A 22,834-nucleotide genomic window follows, 5' to 3' on the forward strand; every position below is an offset into this window, starting at 1 on the left:
ATTTATGCTTTCATGCTTTTTGACAAGACATTTTAATTCATCAGTATAAGTGCTAATGAAATAATGAAGTGGTTTGAACCATAGAAAATAATTGTCATCTGCTAAGTACCATGTGAGAAACAATAGCAGGACTTACCAGATGGATACATAAATTAATGTGGCTTCCCTGAGTTTATGGTTTTCAGCTTTTTTTATTTTGTATTTCCATTTGTGCTAGAAATGTGTCACAAAATGAAGTAACATACAGCATGAAAGTCCAGTGCAGAAAGTTAATGCTTAAGTTGTGTAATTACAGTCAGTAAAGGATGTGATTTATAAGTATAATTAGTTCTTACTGAATGGTCTTCCACTATGCCTTGTAATGGGAGTCTAGTTCAAATGGGAATACAGATGAGAACCTGCACAAAGTGTAGCCTTTTGATTCAGTCATGGCTTTGAGAAACAGAGGAGATGAGTTATCTGGCTTTTCATGCTGTGCAGGGCTTCCAATCTCATTCAGTCTCAGAAGCAACACTGAAGCCACAGGCATTCCTCCCTCAATGTTTGAGCTCCATTTGTTGCTTGGAGCAGAGGAAAGTTGCAGTCAAGTTGGTGACTTGTTACCAGTCGCCATGAATCTGGCAATGTTGGCGGTTTGCTTCTGGTAGATTCCACTTGAGTGCAAGCACTAATGAGCCATGAAGAGATTTGTTGAACTGTATTCCCTTTGCTCACTCGGTCACTGCTCCGAGCAGGAATCTTTCAGCAGATATTGCCGCTGACTCATGGGACTCCAGCTGATGAGGGATTGTGAGCGTTGTGCATCTGGTGTGCTCAAGGTCGTGTCATGGGTTCGTGTGTCTGTGGGAAAGCACAGAGCTGCAGGCAGCTGCCCAGAAAATGTGCACTGCTGCCCCGTCTGCTCCTTCTGAAACACCACGGACAAGGCACAGCAAAGAGGAGAATCCCAGCACCCCAAATGCATGGAATGCAGACTGAGGCGGAGGTGTGAAAGTGCATAACCTGAGGTCTGATTGAGTGAGTCATCACTCAGAGCAATGAGACTTGTCAGGTCTAAGTGAGGAAAGGCCCGGAGGGGCTCTTGAGAGAAAGAACACTATTGCTACCACAGTTCAGTTCCTTGTCAGCCTCTTGCTAGAGCTGCAGCCTAGCCTTGGAACTATGACTTGCAAATGTTTGCAAAAATAAACTGCATAAGAAATTCATACTTGGGCATTTTGTAGTTCTGAGTCTCTTGTCTTTGCGGGAGTTTGATTTTGCTGCAGTATATTTCCATTTCACAGCAAACTACTATAGGGTAAAAGCATGTTGCCAGATTCTGCCTCTGGAATAAGTCCATAGTGCCTGTCAGATTCTGTGGGAGCTGCTGGCATTGAGGTGAGGGCTGAATATTTGGGATTGACCCTGAAGAACAATTTCAAGTCCTGCTGTTTTATTCATTGGGACATAATCTAGACAAACGGGATTTGCAGAGGATTTTATTTTTTATTTCATGTGAGATTCTTTAGGATGTATTTTGTATTTGGTAAAATAGTTGTTTGAAAAATGATGCAACATAAATACCATTTCTGAATTTTACTCCAGCTGAAGAAGACACATGCAGAGGAGATGGGGAAAAAAAAGCATAATGGGAAATCTGATCTTAACCTACTCCCTAGCTGGGTTCATGCTTTTTAACTCAAGAGATAGCCACAAGTAATAGAATTTTTAAAACTCACATTTTTATAACACTTAACTTAAATTAGCAATGCATTTGAATAAACATGTTCAGCCATTTCTTTGCAACTTAATGCTGCCATGGTGTTTGGTTCCCAACATTGCTTTTAAAGCAATTATTGGCTAATTTATTCTACACCTACCTGAGTCTTGTCAGTTCTGAGAAGTCAAGCAAGTCGACAGCTTAGTTTTTATTCCTTTCCTGTGACAGAGGCAGAGAAATAGCCCTGCTGCTGGGCTTGTTCAAAGATGAAATTGCTCTGGAGTCTCATTAATATAATGAATCAATATGTTCTCCTGAACTGGCAAGTTTTATGTACTTATTCTCTCTTCCCTAGGAAGACACTATTATTTAGGAATCAAATCTATCCAGCAAACTAAAATTAAGTAATTTTCCTCCTCTCTTTATATATTTTTCTAGCTAAAAAGTATTCCAAGCAGCATTCTAAATTATTCAAAACTCTCTAGTCTGTGGAATTTTCAATCTGATGGAAACAGCTGAAATATAAAAACCACATGCTCCACTGGCTCTGCATACAAGAGTCTGCATTTTAATCCAGAGCTGCTGCATATGCTGTAGCATGTGCCTCTATCATTTGGTGTTGACATCTGCATTACGATGAGAGGAATTATTCAAAGCTAAATTACTATTCTGGGTGGTAGTGTGAAACAATGAAAATGAGATTGCTAGAGGGGAAAATATATGCAACAGTTTGTATAGTTAGGGAAGAAAATTGGATTCATTTGCTGAAGCGCTGCTTTCCTCTTTAGCAGACTTTAACCCCTTTACAACAGCTAAAATAAAGCTGTGACGTGGTTCATGACAAAATTCAAATACTTTTTCAACTGATAGTTGTAATATTTATGGACCAAATCAGAAAATGTCCCATAAGTAGGAAATACTTTGTTTAGACACACATCTATACTTTATTTGAACAGTGGGAATAATTTCAATCAAAAAGTAGAATACAACCAAAGAATTACCACCCTTTCTTATATTAAGCTGTGAATGCACCGATTTTCCATTTTTTGTTGTAAAAGGAAAAGCTTTTCCTTCAGTGTGGATCTTGAGTGAACTGGGCCCATGCATTGTGAATATTCTGCCACATTCTGTATTGGTGAGCTTCATGGCACAAGCTCAGGATATTAATTTCTTTCCCTAAAATGGTTTCTACAAGTTTGTGCTGGTCTATACCTCTTTTAGAAGTAGAGTCACAACATTCTTCAGCTATTTAGAAGTCCTAATGAAACTTTTGGAAAGTCATCCTTGCCCTGTACTCTGCAGAGGGGTTATGGATTCTTCCTATACTTAAAAATTATCTACAACAGCTATAAATTAAAGAGTTTCTCTGTAAATTTTGGTCAGAATTCCAGGCTCCATCGCATCTCGCAAAATAAGATGTTTAGAGCTTACCATTGTTTTATAGCTCCTTGGCAGAGCAAAATTTCCACCTATTCTTGAAAGGTTTATGGCAAACTGTAGCTTTATCCTAATTGCTGCCTCTGAATCTCCCTCCTTTTTCTTACATTGTCTGTCCAGTTATTTTACAAGGGACGTCAGTACGTCAGGTCTGGGAGGTGACAGTGTTCCCATTTAAGTTCTTTACTTCTTGAATCATGTGCCAGACCAAACACTGGCAGATGGACACATTTGAACTGGTTGTTAAATAAGCAATAGACACTTGTCTAACTCCTTGAGGGCTGTTTGCTTACTTACAGTTTAACTTCACTTATGTGTCCTCTAACTGGTTGCTGTAACATCCTTTATGTGTGATTACAAGAGCTCACAAAATCCCTTACTGACCACAGAGAAAATTTTAAAGAGGCAATAAAGAACTGGAAATTCAGATTTAAGACCTGGGAAAAAGTGAATAATGGTTTTAAGGCTGGCTTTACTTTTATTAATATTAGATTTGTTAATGTTTTGAGTCTTCATTTATACAAACAAAACCCCTGAATTGAGTTGTTTCTTTTCCAGCAAGAATGATGGGTTTATCAATGTACATTTTCAACACAAGAAATAAAGTAATTGTTACAATTTTATGATTACTTGAGAAAGAATTATAATAAGCTATTGGGGGTGGGGGGAGAGGAGGGCTGGGCTGGGCTGGGCTGTGAGAAAAGGAAAAGACTAAATAACCAGATATTTTTAAGATCCTCTATTCATGCTGTGTAGCACCTTCTAGTGGAATTCTGCACTTTCTTTGGAATTTTGTAGCTTTCTTGCAAGGGGAAACAGAAGAACTGGTGCTGATCTCTTCTCTCTGGCTGCCAGTGATGAGACCCAAGGCAGTGGCATGAAATTATATCAGGGAAGATTTGGGTTGGGTATTAGGGAAAAGTTCTTCACCCAGAGGGTGGTTGGGCACTGGAACAACTCCCCAGGGCAGTGGTCAGAGCACCAAACCTGCCAAAGTTCAAGAAGTGCTTAGACAACACTCTTGGGCACATAGTGTGATTTTTGGTGCTGTCCTGTGCAGGGCCAGGGGTTGGACTTCGATGATCCTTGTAGGTCCCTTCCAACTCAGAATATTCTGTGATTCTATGATTATAGTAAGAAAATATGTTCTGTATATATTTGCATGATATGCCTCCTTATGTAAGGTGGACATACTCAGTGAATAGAGAAATGTTGCAACTATTAATTTAGAGATGGACAAGCACAGAAGCAGAAAGGGAACACACAAGTTAGAGTAGGTTTTGTGGTGAAGAGACCAGTACACTCCAAAGAGTGCAGGAAATGCACCCCAGGCTCTTGAAGTATCTGTAACTACTCTTAGACTGAACATCTCAGGTTGAGATTTGAGAACTGAGTGTTTGATAGCTGAAGAGTGATGTATCTGCACCGTGTTCCAAAAGATCTGAAGACGTTATTAGCTGTGTTCATGCTTTGAATGGCCCAATAAGCTTTGCTGTCAGAGAATTAAGAAATCAGGAGCTGTCCATGATGAATGACACTGGTAGAAGAATTAACTTATGCAAGCCAATAAGGATGTTTGCACTAAGGTGCACAATTCTGTTTTCATACATATACTAGAAGATATCATTTCTCTGGACCGTGTTCATCGCAGCAACACATGTTTAAGTATCTGCCATTGCTGTGTCTTTAATAACCTTCCTGCAGATGCTGGGGGGCTGCCACATAGAGTGCAGCCCGGGCAGTAACAGCAGGAGCTGCTTCATTAGACTCCCTTCTTCAGCAGGGCCTGGGAATGATGGCTACTTAATTCCCATTTTTGCATGAGAGAGATCTTTCCTGTGTAATGGAATCTTGAATTTATGGACCATATGTTAATAGGTCACATGAATCTTGTTGAGGAAATTTATTACTTGATACATAGCGTTCATTTAATTAATAACTGAATGCTCTAGAAAGACTTCTATGCTGAATTATGTTCACATTCTCAGGTAGAATTTATCCTTTAAAAAAAAAAAGCAAAGCTATTTACTTATCCTTGACATTTAAATCACCGATTTTTGCAAAAGATATCAATTCTAGAAGTATTTTTTTAAATCACAGAAGATTATGACAATTATTTGCCTCTTCCTTTAACTTCTGAATCAATACCGGTTGCCGCAGCTTGGTCACATTTGCTGTCAAAACACAGTACATCATATCTGTAGCAGAAATAGCTCTAAAAGGAATGGAGGATTTGGCATCATTTTAGAACTTAAGTGATGCATAAAGAAGATCGATAGTAACCTAAAAACTGGGTAATTTTTATGTGCTGTGCTCTTGTAATAGTCTAACAGAATAAGTAACAAACCTATTTAAATGTTACAAAACCTGTTTCTAATGAGGGTGAGTAATTTGTGAGAAATGCAGAATATCTCAGCATTCTGACTGATGTCATGTTTGTTTGCCATCTGCAGAATGAAATGAGTGTTCGCTTTTGTTAATTTGCTTCTTCAAGCAATACTGAGTTCTGTTCATGTGTAAAGAAGAAAATAATCTTTGAAGTAATCTTTAATGGAACGATGAATTAGGATTCTTAATATTTGCCACATATCTTATATTTCTTAAAAATATGTTAATTTGGTAATTCAGAGACTGAAAAAGTTTCTTAATCTTAAAATTTTCCAATTCTGGATGCTTTAACAGTTTCTTGTTTCCAAGGTTCAGAATGATAGTGTTTGTGTCATGGGCTTCCTAAATTTGGTAACAAGTGATAACACAAATCCGACAACTGTAGCAAAGGGATGTGCAGACTTATTTATTAAACACATTCAAGTGCTCTCTGGCTGAATGCTCTGTTAATCTTTGTGTTACAGCTATTTTGATATTGTAATGCTATTCTTAATTTCAGAACAGGGACAACTTGTTGAGCAAATTGATAAGATTTGTCATTTTAGTTGTGCATTGATGCCTGAATATATCACAATAATTAGTCAATGTATGATCAGTTGGGCTCTGAAAATGTTGATGCAGCTTTCGGTGGCAGCATGTTTTCAGAAATCACTTGACCATCCTTCGCTTCCCTGCCTGAATGTGTCAGATGTGAAGACTCATGAAAAGTAAATTGTAAACTTTTGCCGATTATCTGAGCGTGTTTATATTACCTTGAGAAAGTAGTTAAGGACTGAATAGAAATTTTGTGAGTGTTGTCTTGAAGTTAAAATTTCAAACGTCCAAAATCCAAGAGATTAAACCAATTCAAAACAAATTGCACTGTGTTCTAACTGGGGGACAGTAAAGAACTTGTCTCTGTTTGTAGCAAGTGACAGAAGCTGTCTGGAGAAGAGTCAGCACCTCTCAGGCCAGAGCGGCGAGTTGGTTCCTACTTAGAAGTGGCCATACGGCCTGAAGTTAGTATTCTTATAAAAACATGGGAATTACTACTTCCATAAGCGGGGTAACAGCCTCGCGCTACTGCGGGTGCCCGGGATGTCCCTTGGGGAGAGCACCATCCCCTCTCCACGGCGTTTGTATGACAACACTCATGGCTGTCGCAGTCCGGGCCGCTCGGCTCTGTATTCGCAAGCCCCGCTGGCCGTGGGCTTCCTCCAGCCGCCGTGCCCATCCCGTCGTGCCCATCCCGCCGTGCCCATCCCGTCGTGCCCATCCCGCCGTGCCCATCCCGCCGTGCCCATCCCGCCGTCCCGGCCCCGCCGCCCGACACGCGGGCGCCCCCAGCGGTGCGGCCGCGTGGAGGCGTCGGGAGATGCTCTAAGCAGATGCTCTCAAGCGACAGCAGTTGGCGAGCGCGTTTTAATGATCCAGAGCTTTAGAGCGGCTCAGGGAGGATCACTGTCAGCACTCCCACTCAACACAGTTATAACTGTTACTCTTCTTAGGTAAGATTTAGTATTGCCGCGTTTGCTTGTGCTTTGTTTGCCAGATTATCCTTAGCTGTGCTATTTCAGTCGAGCGTGTGCTTTGTTGGAGGAAAATGGTTATGTGTTATGTAGTATGCTTTTGCAGGTTCTTCTTAAACACTTTTCCCGCTGTTTCCATGTCTTCCATGATTTCCTGTGAACGTGACATGAAATAATGCGTTTATTTGGTTTTGTTTGGTTTTGGTTTTGGTTGTCGGGGTGTTTTGATTTTTTGGTTTTGTTTGTTTGTTTGCTTATGTTTTGTTCACGAAGTAACTGTCTTTGTTGTGGCAAGAGGTTCTCATAAGGACAGCGTTCTGGCCATTCTGCTGCTGTAGAGGGTGGCAGCATTACCTGAAGTCTAGATAGACCAGGAAAATGCAGGATTATAAATGTCAGAGAGGAGTCACAGACTTGTCTGGCAGGATCATAGTTAGAACTGACGAGTTATATACTTAAATGGCTGAGTGGCTACTGTTTGTCCTATGCTTACCTTTTCATAAGTACTGGGGTGGAAGGGGGGCAAAGGTTATTCTATAATTAAAACCACTTCACTGTGATTTACGTGCTCAGTGAATTGCCTGTGCATTGGCTGCGAGCGACAGCGTCTCCTTTTCCGAGGCTGCTCCCCCATCTAGCGGCAGGTCTGTGCCTTGGCTGCCGGGACAGGGATGGAGATGCTGCCCGCCGTTGGCACCTGACTTCTCATGGATTTGAACAGCAGCGAGTGCGGCAACCATCAAAGTTGGAGTCTATCTAGACCCATCAGTAAAAGACATAGTTTTTCTGCAGATGTTCATAAAGCTTTTAATAGAGAAGAATGGGATTTAAATCAAGGAAACCACCTTGTCTGCTGTGAGCTTTGTAGGTGTGAGATTATTTCATGTAAAATGAGAGCTGAGGCTGGCCAAACACTTAGTACTAAATCTGGAGATAAGAATTCAGTCACTCTTGTAGATCATTCGGTATTACAGGTGTGCTTGTCAGTGCTATATTTACATTATCCCTTTAAAACATTCTTTTTCTAATAGCTCACAAGTCTCCAAATGGATCTGATTACCTGTATCTTTGAGCTGAAGACTTTTACATTTCTTTTCTGTAAATGTATAAACCCTTAATGTATAAGCCCTGTCTCCATGTATCTTTGTTTCTATACCAAGATTCTGTTACTAAAAATACAACACTAAAGGCTCTGTTTGGCAGTGGGTTTGTAATTAATAAAAAATTAGCCATTGGCTCCTGTGCAGATACCAATAACATGGTATCTGCACAGGAGATACCATAGAAGGTTACTGGTAACGTTCTATGTGAGAAAGCTCCTACAGAAATGCTCTTTGCCATTGGAGACTGTAATGTTAATGGTAGTGTCCAGGCAAGTTTAACAGATACCAGACAAAGAAAACCCAATAATTAAATAGCATCTAATATTGATTGTCCCTATAGAAACTAGAACATACCAGCAGATATAGCTATTTTCTTGTTCAGGTTTAATGCAGGAGCTCAGTTGCTGGAGATTTGTGGGTTTCTTTGGGATTAAGTCAGTAAAATACATTACATATATATAAAAACTTCAGGCCTTGACATGAATGTTTAGTAGGAAAAAGCATAGCAGAAAATCTCTGGTATTTGTGAAATTTGAACCTTATTACCACAGTCTTTGTATCTGTGAAATTGTCCCATCAGGCAAAGATAATTAACTTGTTTAAACTAATGTAGAGGAAACGATAATATTTCATTGTACCTGCATACTCGTCTCTTTATTTATACTGACACAAAGTCTGTCAGTGTAAGTGCCAGCACGGGTATGGATCGGCTGGCCCTGGAGTCTGGCGTATTTTCATTGAGATCCGATATCTGGTTCCAGAGAGTTCTTTAAACATTGCTGTCTCCTGGCATTTTCAATGTATTAATAATGCATCTTTTTATTATTATTGCATGGTTTTTGATATAAAAGAGTGCTGACATAGATCACAGTCAGGTGACAAACTTCGTTTTTAAGCTTTGCAGTTCAAAGCACACACAAACTTGGGAAGCTGAAATCCACTGTTTCTTTATCTTCTTCCACCACTTATCATCTTGTATGTTTGACAGCTCTGTTGCCTCTGAACAGTCACTACTTTTCCTGGCCATATGATTGTTTCTATGCTTGAGGAGGACGTATGTGTATTTTATGTGTAGAATAGGACTGTAAAAATAAAAACTGTTTCAAATTTTTAAGAGAAAAACTTGTGGCTGGTATAATTTTCCCTGTGAATGTTTTTAAATCCCTTTAATTCAATTTTAAGGCTGAGTCAAGTTGACCATCAGAAAACATTTCTGTAGCCTGGTTTCAGCTACAGAATGTTAAAAAATTCTGATTTGTCTCTCCAGGTAATAAACACAAGATCTCTTGATGCTGTGTGTATTAAAACAAGCCCATTGTAAATAGAGGATACAGTTATTGTAAGACAGAGTGTTCTTAGAGGGCAAAATATTTAATATGTAAGATAAACCCAATTGCGGTTGTTTTAGATGGAACTGGGTTGTTCTGGAAAAATATTTCAAATTTATCTTTGTATGTCTAATTTGAAATTAAATTAGCAATTGCTTGTTCTTTAGGAGGATACATAAAATGTGCTGTCTTTAATCAAATACACTGCTCCCAAATGCAAGATGTCTAAGGAAAATAATTTCTGAGATAAATCAATTCAGTTTTGAATGGCAGCTTCTTAACCCCTTTGCTGTCCTGCAGTGTTGCCTCAGGTATGGTCTAGCAAGTTCTAGAGCAAAATTTGTCTGAGATGGTCACAGGCAACTGTTTGAGGCAGTCCTTCATGTGGCTGGGGCTCTGTTAACATAGCACGTAAGCATGTTTAAAAATAAAAATATTATCCAACCACACAAATTTGCAATGTGTCAGACTTTGCAGGTGCATTTGAAGATGAAGGAGTTGGAACATAAGTGAAGATTTTTTTATCATGGGTGCTAACATGCTGTAGTAATGCCAAGTACATGCTGTGATCTTCATGGAACAGCTGCAATTTCAACAGCTGTAGTGATGTTCTGGTTTATGTCACTTGGGCATGCTTTGCTTTAACTTAGGCTAAAGTTTTATGCCACAAGGCAAGAAAATTTAGGGAAGAATTTGTGGTAAGTAATTCTTAACTACTACTGTTGATGTTATTAATTTACTGCCCTTGGAACATCCCAGCTGTGACAAGCAGAGATACTTTGGTTCATTTCTAATAAATGTGAAACTGCCTGTGGAGTGTAAATGTGTCCATCTGGTTTTCCGGAATTATACTGTTGCCAAACAGGCACCAGGTCCCAAAATGCATAAGTCTGTGACTAGCAAAGTCTCCTGGTTGCCTGTAATTTCCATCTTCTTCCATGATTGCCTCTTACAATAATACTGAGCTTTGGGTGATTTTATCATACACCCAGAGGCCTCTAGCTCAAAGCACACTGAGGTAATTCATGTGTATGATGCCAAGTCATAGCATTACATACAAACCACTTTTCAGTTACTCAGTAGAAAAAATAACATTTCCACTATCCAATGGGGGATAATAATTTTACTCTCTTGCCAGTTGCACATGTTATTCATTGACATTATTTTGTCCAGTGGGACATGGAAATAATTTGATTCTAGTCCTTTCTAGAATATTATTTTGTTAAGAGTCATTGAAACATTTGCTCAAAACTCTATAGTTATTAGTCTAGCATTAAGAGGTTTGCCTTTAATTGTTAATTCAGAAATCCAGACTTTTTCTTTCATAGGACCCATTTCTTAAAGCTGCTTTTTTAAAAGATGGGTAAATTGTGTAATATGATTTCTAAATCTCCCTGCAATGTCTGTATTTTAAAGTAGTCATCTCAGTCTCTGAGCATGTTCTTTGATTTCGTAATAAAACAGGGAACCTGAGGTTAGATGATTTCTCAAAATACCTTTCAGTTGCATAGCAAGAATCCATACCAACTATTTTATTTCTGTTTATATTTTTCTGGAAAAAATCCAGTGAATGAGGCTCAACACCACTCAATTCCATTTATTTTATGCTTCACTACTCTTACCAGTAGAGTAATTTCATAATATTTCAGTTCAGTTTCCCTTCCTGCAAACAAGTATATTGTTTTTCACCCCATCTCTAGAAGACACAGAGAACAGTTTATTCCCTTCTCTACTTCAGCCTTTTCTCTTTTGAAGAAAATGTCCCTTGTAGATTTTGCTTCTCTGGAATGTTTTCAGTCTTTTCTCCTTGTCATGTTCTCACCACTGATTACTGATATCTTCTCATCAAGAAGAATGACACTCAAAACACAATGGAGTGTTTGCCTTGTCCTGATGTTTACAAACTGTGCATGTCAGTATGTTTACAGTTTTTTACCCAACACTGTTGACTTAAATGCAGCCAGTGGTCTGCAATGCTTTCTGGATCTGTTTTAATACCAATCATCACTCGTCTACTTCTGTGCATTTGGTTATTCCTGTTTGTCTTCGTTATCTGGTTAATTTTCATTGACCCTGGATTGTTGCATTCACTCTGGATTCTGTTTGGATGCTGGCATTCTCACAGCCCTTTCCAGCCTCAAAGATCATTAGAGTATCCTACCAGGCAGATGCTGCCTAAATCCCAGTGAGTCAACTTGTTGGCTGTAGCTATGGAACTGCACACAGGAACTGAGCATACTGCTCATGTGGATCTGCATCTCACTTTGCTGTTCATTAAGTACATAGTCCTTGTTCCTTCAAATGCATGTGTTTCCACTTCTCATAGTTCCATTTCATTCACTTGCCAAAGTCCTTGTTCCTTCAAATGCATGTGTTTCCACTTCTCATAGTTCCATTTCATTCACTTGCCAAGTCCTGTTCAGATTGTCCACTTGTATATTGCATGAGATGTGATGGATTTGGAAGGGTTATGCCAGACCAAGTTTGAACTCAGATTTTTTCTTCAATGAATATGTAGTGTTTCAAATATGTCACTTTTTTTACTTCAGCTTAAGATGGAGATATCTGAAACCAGAAATTACAAGACTGATGGATGCAGAAAGATTTGATTCTTTTTTTATAGATAAATTCTGTACTTGTTAGGCCTGAAACAAGAGCTGTGGGTAGGTGTCAGAAGTGAGCCAAAGGCTTAGTGACCAAATAGTCATGTTGGGTTTTTAGTTCAGGTTTCAATAAGCACAAGCAAAATACTCTCACGCATACAATTCCACATGGAAGTGGTGTAACAAATAGGTGATCATGTGTTACATTTCCTCATCCCTTAGGTTTTTTTAAAAACAGATTTTATTTTAAGTGCTTTGAGTCACATTTCAGTTTCACTTCCATGAAGAAAGCTTCAGCTATATAAGGTCAAGTGGTTTGTTCATTCAGGATGCCTCACTTCCTTCTAAGAGCTGACACCTTAAACAAGCTTCCTCTGTGCTCTGGACACATCAGATACTGCTTTTTCCTTTTTATTTGATGTCATTCTTCTGTGGAAGGATTGAAGATAAGTAGGAACTTGAGATCATGTTAGTCATGCTTCTAAGGCTTCCGAGAGTATGATCTCTTCACTTGGGCTGATGCCCACCTCTGAGCTACTTCTAAATTCTTGTTGGACTCCTATTTTGTTCCTCTCTAGTACCAGCAAACACCTGAAGTCACTGAACCACATTAACCAAGAGTAGCTTTATGATAACAAATTTTGTCTTGCATGTATGTTTGTACCCCGCAGATATCCAATATCTTCCAAAATCATTCTCTCTCTGGTCATGCTCTTGTCATTCTGCAGGGGGTGTTTGCCAGCCTCTATGCACAGCTCTCTGGGCTGTTTACATCTTCACCAGCACCTCAACCCAGATCAACACCTGCTCACTCTCTGAAACATGGAAAGAGAGAATCCTGTGGATTCTATTGCAGGAAGAGGAAGTTTTGAAAAACTGTGCTCTCATCTTTGCCCTACATTTTCCAGGCTCTGATAACTAGCCAGGCAGCTGATACTGTAGTGGGGCCAAAATTATGCAAAGAACATTGAAGGCAACTATTTTAAATGGTATAGCAGCCAGAGAGATGTATATAGCAGCCAGAGAGATGTTTGTCTAAAAATTTAATTTTTGTTGGAATACTTATCCAATATAAACTAAACAAATAAGATGCACACCCAGACAATATCTAAATGCTCTCTGCTTTCAAGATCCTGTCTTTATTTATACTTTGCCTAGAGTTCCCTAGATTTCAGACTGAAGGACACCTAAATGCAAATTTTATTTTTCATTCCTTTTTCATTCTTTCTTACTTATATTCACAATGATGGAAATAAGTTGAAATTTAAATTATATCTCTGCATAGAAAAAGCCTAGAGAAATTGATAATAAATGTGCTGTTCATTGCAATGAAAATCATATGCAATGGCTATGAAGGTATTTATATTCTCCACCTGTTGAAGACTCACTGATTTAAGTATTTTGATAAGTATTAAAGAGGAATAGTAAAGTAAGAAAAAGACATGCTTAAAACCTAGAATATTTTTGTTTAAAACTGTATTGCCATTGCTTTCTTTGGGCCTGAAGCATTCTCTGCCAGCACTGGTCAAGCTGTCCTGGTAGTTGCTGTCAAAAGAGGCAGGGAAGAGGTATTTTTCTTCTCACAGTCTCTAGTTTCCCTCTCTCACATGAGATCTCTAACTCCAGAAACAATGCAATTGTAATCAACTCCCTGCACAAACTTGAATCACGAGTCCACAAACTTGCCCCAAATAGCTTTACCACACACAGTAGTAAACTCCACTAATAAGTTTACTTGCAGATCCCAACCACAAATTGTATTGCCTAACAGTTTGCAACCCAGCAGTGTCAGTAATCATTTCACATTTCAGTAGTGCTTGGTGGCCCTGTCCACCACTAGGCTGTCAGGGCATTAGTCACAGAGTTGTCAGCTCTCACTCCTGACAGCTCAGAGCCAGGCAGACCTGTGGGAAATGGGAAGTATTGTCCCACATCTTTTATAGAGAGGGGACTGAAGTCTAAGGGCACGTGACAACAATAACACCACTACAAAGTGTGGAGATGTTACCTAGTTGAGTGCTGGGTCTTAAGGACCAGGCTTCATCAAGGTTCTTCTTCCCATCATTCCATCACCAGTGTGCAAGGTACATGTACCCAGACTACATGATGCTACAGCTGTAATAGCCTTTCACAGACACCCAGTTTTGAAAAAAGAATTTAGCTTATGCATACCAAATCCTTCACTAATATTTATGTTCTACAAAGGAAGATTACAGTTTGATTAGAACTTAATAATGACAATTCTCTTTTGAGTCACCCTTATATTTTCCAGAGAGGAGAAACAGACATAAGAAGAAGGGTTTTTTAATGATAGTTAACATCCATAATACAAACAATAATTTAAACACAGTAAAAATAATTTAAATAAAGCTTGAGGTTCCAGCCCTCTTACAAAATAATTCAAATCTACAAAACAAAGACAAGTTTAAAAATAAACCCAGAATAAGTCTTGGAGAAAAAAAAAAAATCACATCTATATAATATCAGTTAAATGAATGGAGATACATTTCTGACTTTTGATGCCTGCAGCATTTGACAAATGCCAAGTCCTTAAATCTTCTCCAGGGTGTATAGGTAGATGTAGAGGTTGCATAATTAGACTTTCCAGGGGACATAGACACCTTCACATGTGACTTGGAAGTCCAGCAAGTTTCCAATTTGCCCCCTTGCAGCACAATTCTTAAGTTAAATACATTAACAGTTTGTAATGCTGACTCAGCTACTACTTTCCCCCCCCCCCCAACTTTTTGATGCCAAGTCTGATCACTCTCTCAGTACTGGTCTTAACAGGTTAGGTTTGTGAGACTTGAGACTTAGTATTATTCAGTACAATGAGGGGAGATTGTAGACTCAAGTCATGTATAAAATGAATACTTGAGTTAAGTAAGTTGAAACTGTATCAATATTTCCAGAGCAAGTGCTGGTTCATAAATGAAGTAGACAGCTAACTTGCTATGCATAGTATCATGCATGGGAATACTCATTTAAATGTTAAATATTTTAGCTTCCCACTGAGTGGTTTCCAGGTAATACATTATCTTACTACTCTTAAGAGTAATGTATCAACCCTCTCTCTGCCTCATGCCTCAGGAACACTGATGTGAGTGACTGACCACACAAGCATTCAAAATGAAAGCCTCTTATGACATTCAGGTCTTCACTGTCCTGGTGTCAGTACAGGCAAAATTTTGTTCATTTCAATCCAGCTGTCAAAAACAGGTCACTTTGGTTCAGGAAGAAAACGACTCTTGGCAGCTAACCCATTCATGCTGGAGTCAATCCAGTTAAGGTATTGAGTAACTCTGGTGTAAACGCCCGGCTTGTTTTCCTTTGCACAGCCATCTCCCCAGCTGACAATCCCATAAACCATCATCCTGCCATTGTGCTCACAGACCATGGGGCCACCGGAATCTCCCTGACAACAGAAAGAGAACATATTAGGTCATTTTCTGCAGCTGGAGGCTGTGATTGTTTTTCTAGAGTTGAGCAAGCTAGTGAGGACCTATGAGCTAAAGCTTTGATCTTTGAGAACATTCTCTAAAGCTAAGGTCTCTAGTTCCCCCATCAGGGTACGAACAGAATAGTCACCTTGGAAAACAACCCTCCTTCCCCATACTAAGTCTATAAGCACAGGTATTAGACTAGTAATACAAGGTCAAGACCAACATGTCCTATTCTTCATCACAGAATCAACTATCTCCAGGTTCATAAAGTACTTTTACACTTGAGTATGCTTGTTCTTTTCAGTGGCTCTTATGGTGCAGGGAAATAAATGTAGTTTTGAGGAACCTGGAGGAGCTCAGTGTCCCCTGTAATCTGCCCTTGCAAAGTTATAGTTAACATCCAAGGTGAGATGAGAACAGTTGCTATATAGCTCTGATGGATATTTATCAGCTATTGCTTGAATGGATTGAAAATTAGGCCTCAAGGAAAAACAGTAGCTAAGGTACTGCACTTCTTGCACCTCCAAAGGAAGGCCTGGAAGGGGTAAAACCTAACTCTGGATTCCAACTTTATTCCAGATATTTGGCCACATGACAGATCAACTCCACTTAACATAGTAATTTCTAGTTACATTAGAGCCTCTTGTGACTAGCAGAAATACAAAATGCTGCCAACAGATCCACATAGTAGTGTACATGCATTTGAAATTATTTAGAAAATAAACCAAACCAATTTTACCTTGCAGGCATCAATCTGCCATGTGGGATCCCCAGCACAGACCATGTTGTCAGTAACTCTAATATTGTCATAGTATTCATATTTGCATTTTGTCTGTGACATTAAGTTCACAGTAGCTGACATCAGTCTTTGAGCATAGAAGATGTCATCTGGAAAAACAAAAATTATTTCATTATTTTCACTCTCCAAGTAACAAAAAGCAGCAAGAAACTCCCCATAACACAATTTCTGCACTTAAATTAGCATAACCATTCCAATTCTCCACTGATGTTCTTACTTCCACCTTATGCAGTATTGATTTGCTTTTACTGTTCATAAAAAAGTTTCAAAGAGAAAAACAAGTTATCCCAATAAAAAATACAAAGTTTAGTTTTCAGAGGGAAAGAGTTTAATAATTTTTGATGGAAATTTTGCACAAATGCAATCCCTTGTTCATCCTCCCGCATGACTTTTTTTTTTCTGCTCCTCATCACATCAGGAATGATAAAAATTGTGGTTTATATCTTGCCTTACTTTGTATGGTTGATGAGAGAGAGAAGCATCAGATAGGAAATGCCATAGACAACCAGAGAAGATGATAGCAAAGGTCATCTTCAAGACATGCACATGGAATACATACAATAGAAAGGAATCCTTTTTTAATACTTCACAATCATGGTGTAAAAATCATCACATTCCCACCATTGTGGAAGACCAACTTTGGGAAGAGAAGTCATTTACTTACAAAAATCTTGTTTTCCATAGCCAGCTATTTCACAGTGTGTATTCTCTTTTAAGTAAAGGTTCCTCTCTGGCAAGCAGACTGTTCTGACATACTTGGATTCTGTTGCACACTGTCCAGAAGTTGTCCTTATCCTTATCAAAGCTATGAACCAAGTCAGAAAAGATACAGTTAGATTTGTAAAGGAAGTTTTTCCCCTCCAGTTCTGACAATAGCAGTACTTGGTACAGTTAATGGGAATAGCTGCAATTATATTTAATTCTAGTTACACATGGCTCCCCTCATTGCTTTTGGAATGAGTCATTACTTAATAACAACATTAGTTTCCCAACACTAAAATTGACAAATGTTCCAACTTAAACTTGCTTCCTCAAAGGATAGGGGCTGACTGCTCAGGCAAAACAGTCTTCTGCAAGACTATCTTTAGATGTTTTAAAAGATCAACTTTCTGACTGGCTGTAGAGGGTGATGCCCACTATCCTGAGTGGCTTACAAAGATATTCTTAGATTTTCTTTACTTCAGCAGCAGCAGGAATCTGGAAGGGGTGTTGGAGTTCTAAATGTCAAGTGCAAGAGTGAGAAGTCTGGTCTGTTCAAGTTGCAAAAACCCATCTCTGACATGGTTGCTTTAGGAACAGCCTTGTGAAACCCAGACTCTCATACAAGTCTGAATTAATTCAGGATAACCTTGAGCTAATGAGGTGGCCAATATGGCATTCCCATGCTATATGATGAAACCTACTGTGCATGCATTTTTTCATCTTTTACTATACACACAGTCTGATCTTTAGGCACATAATAAAGTAGAAATGCAATGCTGCCACCAGTGCTTATAGAAAAGCCATGTCTTCCACAGCTCCAGAGACTGCCAGGTAATGCATCTGATATGTACCACAATCAAAACTTAACAAGTACAAAACCTGTCAGCACAGGCCTAGTTTTCAGACTGTTCCTGTTCCCCTTCTTCCCATCTCTGGTTCTACATCTTTTAGAAGTATGCCACAATTATGCCACCTTCACCTGTCCCAGTGTTTTAAAGGCCTATATTAAGACAACACTTACCAATATCATTCTCATTGCCACCTGTGTCATCTGTAAAGTCAGGGTGAGAGATGATCTCATCAACCATAAATACTTGTTCTTTATCATCAGTAACATTCAGTATGGACTTTCCAAGGAAGACTTTGTAGACAGATTTGTTTATTGGTCTTCTTGACCTGAGTGAGGGTAGAGATTGATGAAGACTACTGATTTCTGAAAGTAAGGTCAACAGCTGAGATCCAGTCCCAGTTCTTTTTCATATTTATTTGAATGCTGATAAGAAAAAGTGAACTTTAATTTGCTTTGAAAGTTGATCCAATATTCTGAAAAAAAGCATCCTAATTTTCCATTTGAAGGGAATAAGATAGATATTCAGACATTTTGAAACATGCCTAACCAGCTGCTACTAATGAAAGGCGTTGGCCTTAAGATCCCCTGCAGGATGCCAAAAGGATCAGCTTTCTATAGAAAATTAAAAAAAAAAAAAAAAAAAAATCAGCCATAGATTTATTACACAGCTCATCATCATCAGTACAATTATTAAGCTTGGGGAAGGGCTGAGGAAAAAATGAAATCCTGGCACCAGTGTACACTGAATTGTTTAAATTGCATCCCACCCAACTGTCCACATCTTGCTAGTTCATTCTATGAGATGTGGACTCCCAGAGGCTAAATATTTCTTTTGCTGCCCTTGCTTTGTTCAATCAAAGGAACACTGTTATTGTGGTGTGTTCCACAGGGCTGCTCAGGGAGCATCACACCAAGAAATCAGTTGAAGGAAGTGTCAACTAAGAAGCCCGTGGAATTGGAAACTTACGGAGTCTGGAAGCAGTGTGCTGCTGTCAGCACCCAGCAAGGGTCGATGAGGCTGCCACCACACAGGAAGTGCTCTCTGTCCCTTATGGTTTGGAAGATGCCTGCTATCCAAGGCTGAGACTCAACCTCTGCCTGCTTTCCACCAACAATCTTGAACATCTTGCTGATGCTCCTTTGACCACATGTAGGCCCTGTGAAAAGAAAAATTTCATTCAGATATTCTTACAAATAAACTTCAAAATTGTGCTATTAAAAATAAAATTTAAAAAACAAACAAAACCCCAATTGTGTTGAAACTAATATTACTTACCACACTTCTCTATGTTGCAAGGTGTTTCTAGAATGGCAGATCCCCTTTTGGTGTAACACCAGGGTCTGCTCCTTCCATTTGGGTTTCTAAAAGATAAAAAGAGTGTTCTTTTCATAAAGACAATTTTAAAGAGTCATAGTATTTTAAAATTCCAAGTGTTTTGGAAAAAACAAAAATATTTTGTTGTAATATATACCAGGGAAAATAATGCATCAGAAACTCACATTCCAAGTATTTTCAGTCAGTAATTCAGCTCTGTAATGTTATTTTTTTAAAAAAATGTTTCTCAGTGAAGCATCTCTGGGGCTGTGATAAAAGTTTTCACAAGATGAGTGATGCTTTTCTTACCTGCAGTAGCTGTGTTTGCCCAGCCCAAGCTGCAAAGCATTCTCTGAGTAAGCATGGTAACGACCCCTCCTGATTAGTGAGGGCAAGTTCCATGGTAGACATTTGTCTTCTGTTGCCATCCCTCTGTAGTTCTCCCCATTTTCAGTATAGCATGTGCTGTCAGTGTCTGAGAAAAGAAATATTTTATTAGCAGCATGCTCTTGTTTATAATTGTTCTGTGACAGACATGGACAAATCCTTCAAATGAGGAAAAAAGTTCTTGTATTACATTCAAAAACAGATGCGAAATCCAAATTGACTAGATGCTGTTACTAAATTTGCTCTGTATGGATTTTGAGCATCAACTATCTTACTCTTTAAAGCATGCATATTAATTCTTTAAAAGTTTAAATGAATTTCACAGTCTAATGTTCTTCTGCTTCTGACCACCCACAAACTAGTTCATTTTTTCCACCCCAAACTAAAAGTAAGGTTGAGATAAGCAACCTGAGCGATGAGGCACGGACAAAGAAATTAGAGATCCTGATTTTGCACCAGCATTTTCTTGCTTCTCCTCATTTAGTCTGTTAGCACAAACTGCTAAAGGCTATCCAGTCATATCTCTGGGTAATGCTTTCACTTGGCATTTCATATTAATTCTTTGACTATCTTTTAGACCTTTCCAATCAATTTAGTCAGCATTAAGAATGACAGATACTCTACCTAGTTCACAGTGAAGCCCAGTGTATCCATCTGGACATATGCAACGACCAATTCCACTGAAGAGATAATAGGTAACGCATGTTCCTCCATTCAAACAAGGGCATTCTGTAAGTCAAAGACATCACTAATTATAGGCAAAACATTTGAATGTGGAGACAAAATGTAATTGAAAATTAAGTTTTAGGTGTTTCAGTGTCATTAAGGGTCTTTCTTCTTGTATAAGTACAGGATAATAAGTTCTTTTCAGGTTCAAATAGAACAGGCAGATGCTTACCCTTGTGTTCTGATCTGCGTTTATATTGCTTGTAGTATTTCCAGCTATAAATCTACAGGAAAAGTAAAAAAAGGATTTTTAAGGAGGCAGTTCCTTTTATGTGATTTGACCATCTTTTCCCTACTCTGTTTCCTACTGCATACCTTCAACAATTTAGTTTTTTGCATGTAGCTACCTGCTGAACCCACTCTGTGGAATCCGGATATGAATGAGAAGTGAAGCTCTTATTAAGCAAAGCAGAATAGGGAAGAAAAACTAATCCCATGTCTTGCAAACAAAAACCACCGAAAAAACCCAAAAAACCCAGGATCAGAAAAGCCCCACTGATCTGTGCCACTGTGTCAGATCAACATTGCAATTATTTATGCTGTAGTAACATTGACCATTAAGAGATGCTTTTGTCCTTAAAACAGAGAAGGAAACTTCACCCTCTCCACCAAGCAGTGCAGCAAAGATGCAACATTCACCAATTGCCCCTATAATTTTGCTGACCTTGGTGCTTCACATTTGTGCCATAGAATTAAAGCCAGAAAATTTATTCAACAATGGATTTTTGTTCTGTCCTTCAAGGTTTCCCCTTTGCTTTGCAGGCTGTGTATGCCTTCCTCCATGAAATAAGATTAGGCTTTTGATATACTTAAAACTTACAGACTGTAGCCCCGTGACAAGTGCACCCAAGGTTACTGTGAGGAAGATGAGTAACTTCATGTTGTTAGTTAACTTCTCCCTTTGTTCTTCTTCTATCTGTATTATTTAATTCTGAAAATAAAAGAGAAATTTAGCGTCATGCTGTATCCTGCCATGCCAGCTTTCTTGCTTCTGTTGTCTTCAGTTGGTTTCAGAATAAATTACAACACAATTGATGAAGAATTAGGCTTTTACTTGCAGCAGGATAGCTGCTTATTATTTCCATATATTAAAATAGAGGTTATACTTTGAAGCTTTTTTGCACAGGCAGCAATACAACCAGATTTTTTTTAAGAGTGTAATTGAAGCAGGGAAAGAGAAATTGGAAAAATCCATACTCCATTTTTGCAGTATGGACTAAAAGTTGGAAATTGGCAGATGTATTTAGCTGCTGCCCAACTGTTTGTACCTATTTAACTGACCCTTGCTACCTTCAACAAAAGCACTGAGCATGCAGCTTCAGGGGATGAAAGAGAAAGCTCCGTTTTTCAGTCCCTGTGTAGTTATCAGCTGCATATTGCTGCTGCTCAGCACTTAGGTAAACCTGGCCACCTGACCGAGTGCCTCTGACCACTGCCAACTCTTGAAAGTCTGCTGGTGATGTTGCCTCACTTATTTTCAGTATTAGAGGTTTACAACATAGTCAGTCTTGACTTCTTATACAACTGGATCTTGTAGCCAAGCATGTATAGCAATCTTTCCAACAGCAAATAATTATCTTGTAATAAAAATGGGGTTACAATAAAGTCCCATATGTCTTTTTCTCTTTTTAAATTGCAATGAAAGTCATGGGAGTATTGTTTTTAAAGCATTCTCACTTTTAGAAAACTGTAAAACTTGATTTTTAAAAGACTACACGGGAATCTCAGCTATATTTACATTAGCAAAAAAAAAAGCAATGCAGTAGAAGAGGATGTACAGAACTGAGCTGTACAGTGTACCTGCTTCAGGTTTCTATATTGGACTAATTCCTGTTTGGTCCTGCAGGCATTTGCCTGCTGATATGTGGATTGCACTTTCTAGTTTTACTTTATTTGGAAGAAATGGAGTGCAAGTACTCTATAGCTCATTATTGAACACTCCTAACACATGTTAAGTTCACACACGCAGTGGTGTGGACCAAAACGCAGGGTATAGAGAAGTTCACTAGTTTAGTTTGGAAGACAGACACAATACAAATGAAAATGCTAATGCAGATGCAACCTTTGCTGGTAAGCAGGTATCATAAAGCAAGAAGGCAAATCATGTCACAGGTACTTGGCTGTGCATGTTTTTCAGATTCAGATGAAATTTCAGCAGATATACTTCCCTTAAACATTATTATGACAATTATTTTTAGCATTTTCGGCAGCAACGAAAGTAAATTATTCTTTACTACTATAATTAGTTTCTCAGGCCCAGCCTCCACACCATAAACAGCAATACTGCTGATTCCTTTAAAAATTCTGACATACTGTGGCAACTAGAACCGACCTTCCCCGCAGCTGCGATACTGCATCGCAGCAGCTTTTTTCCTTTTTAATTTCTAATGCAATTTTAAGAGCAATCGCTTCATCCCGATCGATTTAGACGCGGCGCTGGTGCCTTTAGCTGCCCACGGGGTTGCAAAGGCACGGCACTTACCGGCGGCGGTGCCGAGGTGGCGGAGCTGCGGCGCTGCCCGGGCTCAGCCCGCTGCGGGATCTAT

General features: G+C 38.9%; 1 protein-coding gene across 1 annotated transcript; it reads right to left on the minus strand.

Annotated features, from left to right (window-relative positions):
- Positions 1-14,307: 14,307 nt before the first annotated feature.
- On the minus strand, positions 14,308-22,834 carry PLAU (plasminogen activator, urokinase). The gene is made up of 11 exons (XM_059851343.1): positions 22,771-22,834; positions 21,109-21,219; positions 20,461-20,512; positions 20,187-20,291; positions 19,485-19,650; positions 19,137-19,222; positions 18,828-19,017; positions 18,032-18,186; positions 16,973-17,113; positions 16,249-16,397; positions 14,308-15,481 (listed from the first exon to the last, which is right to left on the minus strand). The coding sequence occupies exons 2-11, from the start codon at positions 21,166-21,168 to the stop codon at positions 15,287-15,289; spliced, it is 1,299 nt and encodes a 432-aa protein (XP_059707326.1). The 5' UTR covers positions 21,169-21,219; positions 22,771-22,834; the 3' UTR covers positions 14,308-15,286.

The sequence above is a fragment of the Haemorhous mexicanus genome, chromosome 7 (assembly GCF_027477595.1).
Source record: "Haemorhous mexicanus isolate bHaeMex1 chromosome 7, bHaeMex1.pri, whole genome shotgun sequence".
NCBI lineage: Eukaryota > Metazoa > Chordata > Aves > Passeriformes > Fringillidae > Haemorhous > Haemorhous mexicanus.